This window comes from Antrostomus carolinensis, unplaced genomic scaffold, assembly GCF_000700745.2.
Source record: "Antrostomus carolinensis isolate BGI_N321 unplaced genomic scaffold, ASM70074v2 scaffold36077, whole genome shotgun sequence".
NCBI classification, from domain to species: domain Eukaryota; kingdom Metazoa; phylum Chordata; class Aves; order Caprimulgiformes; family Caprimulgidae; genus Antrostomus; species Antrostomus carolinensis.
In genome coordinates this window covers 772-3397 of record NW_010327256.1, presented here as the reverse complement: position 1 = coordinate 3397, position 2626 = coordinate 772, and the positions used below count along the sequence as shown (strand labels likewise).

The window sequence follows — 2626 nt, the reverse complement described above, 5'->3', positions numbered from 1 at the left end:
GGTGGGCATGGGGTCCCGGCCCCAAAACAAGGTGGGCAGGGGTTCCTGACTCCAAATTGGGGTGGGGTCCTGGCCCAAAACCAGGGTGAGCAGGGGGTGCTGGTTCCCATAGGCTGTTAATGGGGTGGGTACGAGGTTCTGGTCTCCCTCAGCCCATTAACAGGGTGGGTGTGGGGTCCCCATCTCTCGTGGTTCAGTAATGGGGTGCAGGGGGTCCCCATAACCTGGAAATGGGATGGATGTGGGGTTCCAGTCCCCTATAGCCCAGTACTGGGGTGGATGTGGGGTTCCAGTCCCCTATAGCCCAGTACTGGGATGGATGTGGGGTTCCAGTCCCCTATAGCCCAGTACTGGGATTTGTGTGGGGTCCCAGTCCCCTATAGCCGGACAAAGTCATGGGCACAGGGTCCCATTCCCCATCCAGCTCTCCCAGGCTCAGTCTTTGTCCCCATTCCCCAGGATGTGGTGGCCCACGCTGCTGGCCCTGCTGGTCCCCACGACAGTGGCCCAGCTGCACCCTGAGCCGGAGCTGGACGCCCAGTGGGACCTATGGAAGAAAACCTATCGCAAGCAGTACAACGGCGAGGTACGGCAGAGCCCCGCGGGAGGGTTACTGGGGACAACCCTGGTGATGTCCCCATGGTGCTGGTGTCCTTGGGGGTGTCCCCATGGTGGTGGTGGTGGGGTCATGGGCAGGATCCCTCCTCTCAGTGCTGTCTCACCCCGTGGTGCAGGCGGATGAGGTGACGCGGAGGCTGATCTGGGAGAAGAACCTTAAGTACAACACCAGCCACAACCTGGAGCACGCGCTGGGCGTCCACACCTTCGAGCTGGCCATGAACCACCTGGGTGACATGGTGAGCATCACCGCAGGGACATTTATGGGCTATTTGAGAGGGGAACTGAGCACCCTTGGGCGCTGCTCTGCCCCCCAGCCCAAGGGCTGCACTCATCCACCCCTGGGTCCTTCCCCAGACCAGCGAGGAGGTGGTGAGGACAATGACGGGCTTGAAAGTGCCTCGTGGCCACCCACGCCGCAATGAGACCCTCTACGTCCCTGACTGGACTGAGAGAGCCCCGGCTGCTGTGGACTGGAGGAGGAAAGGCTACGTGACACCCGTCAAGAACCAGGTAAGCAGGGTGCTCCTGGGGGTTCCCAGAACGGAGTGGCACCCTGGTGTCACCCATTGTGTCCCCACAGGGCCAGTGTGGCTCCTGCTGGGCTTTCAGCTCAGTGGGTGGGATTGGAGGGGCAGCTGAAGCGGAAGATGGGGAAGCTGCTGTCCCTCAGCCCCCAAAACCTGGTGGATTGTGTGGCCAACAACGACGGCTGTGGCGGCGGCTACATGACCAACGCCTTCGAGTACGTCCGGCAGAACCGCGGCATCGACTCGGAGGATGCCTACCCCTACATCGGCTGGGAGGGGGGTGATCAGGTCTCCATCTTCTCCCCCACTGACCATCCTCCCATCCCCATCTCACCTTGACCTTGCTGGTCCCACACAGGACGAGAGCTGCATGTACAGCCCTACTGGGAAAGCGGCCAAATGCCGCGGCTACCGCGAAATCCCTGAAGGGAATGAGAAGGCTTTGAAGAGAGCGGTGGCCAGGATTGGACCCATCTCTGTGGGCATCGATGCCAGCCTGCCCTCCTTCCAGTTCTACAGCCGTGGTGAGGGGCTGGGGAACCTCCTCAGGTGCCTACTGGCGGCTGCGGGGTAGCTTGGGGAAACTGAGGCCCAGCCGGGGGGGGTTATCCTGAGTGTAACCGTCCATCCTGTCCCCCAGGTGTGTACTATGATGAGAGCTGCAACGCTGAAAACATCAACCATGCGGTGCTGGCGGTGGGCTACGGCACGCAGAAGGGCACCAAGCATTGGATCATCAAGAACAGGTACGGTGGGGACAGCGGGGCTGCGTTTCACCGGGTCAGGCTTTACCGGTGGCTCTGCCAGTGGCTCAGGCTCTGCCTTTTCTCCCCACAGCTGGGGTGAGGAGTGGGGCAACAAGGGCTACGTCCTCCTGGCACGTAACATGAACAACGCCTGCGGCATCGCCAACCTTGCCAGCTTCCCCAAGATGTGAGCGCTCCTGGCACGCTCCCGGGCCGTGTTCCCGGGCCGTGTCCGTCCGCTCTCCCCACTTCCCTCTGTTCAAACTCCCGGTCTCCGTAGCTGACATCGCTCCAGGGATGATCTCTGCTTCCCCATGAGAAATCTCCCCTGGGAGAGTTTTTTTCCCCCTCCCCCCCAGCTGCAGATGAACGGTGCCATGAAATTCCCAACTCTCTTTTCTCGGGATTCCTTTGCCGTGCTGGCACCACGTGTACCAGATTCTGCCTTCCCGGGGTTACAGACACTCGGGGCTGGGCTTGGCCCAATCCAGAGTCTGATCCGTTTGGAGATGCTTGTTGCAAACAGGTCCTACGCTGGTCTCTGCCTCCACTGGGAATGCGGATGCATAGGGAATCCGGTACAGGTGGAATATTCCCCACGGAGAGCGCGGATCCATCTCCCCCCATCCTGCATCCCCGTGGGGGCTGCAGGGAACAGTCCAACTTTATTTTTAAAATAAACATCATAGGAAATAAACGCTTGGGCTGGTTTGTTCCGTGTCCTGATCCCAT

The 2626-nt window shown here is 60.5% G+C and overlaps 1 protein-coding gene across 1 annotated transcript; it reads left to right on the top strand.

Annotated features, from left to right (window-relative positions):
• Nucleotides 1-459: 459 nt before the first annotated feature.
• On the top strand, nucleotides 460-2085 carry LOC104527988 (cathepsin K-like; the record flags this gene model as incomplete). The annotated part of the gene is given in 8 exon segments (XM_010171856.2): nucleotides 460-586; nucleotides 735-857; nucleotides 976-1131; nucleotides 1202-1240; nucleotides 1242-1436; nucleotides 1507-1672; nucleotides 1789-1894; nucleotides 1986-2085. Coding segments are annotated over 8 exon segments (1012 nt in total), but the record flags the coding sequence as incomplete, so codon positions are not given.
• Nucleotides 2086-2626: the final 541 nt, after the last annotated feature.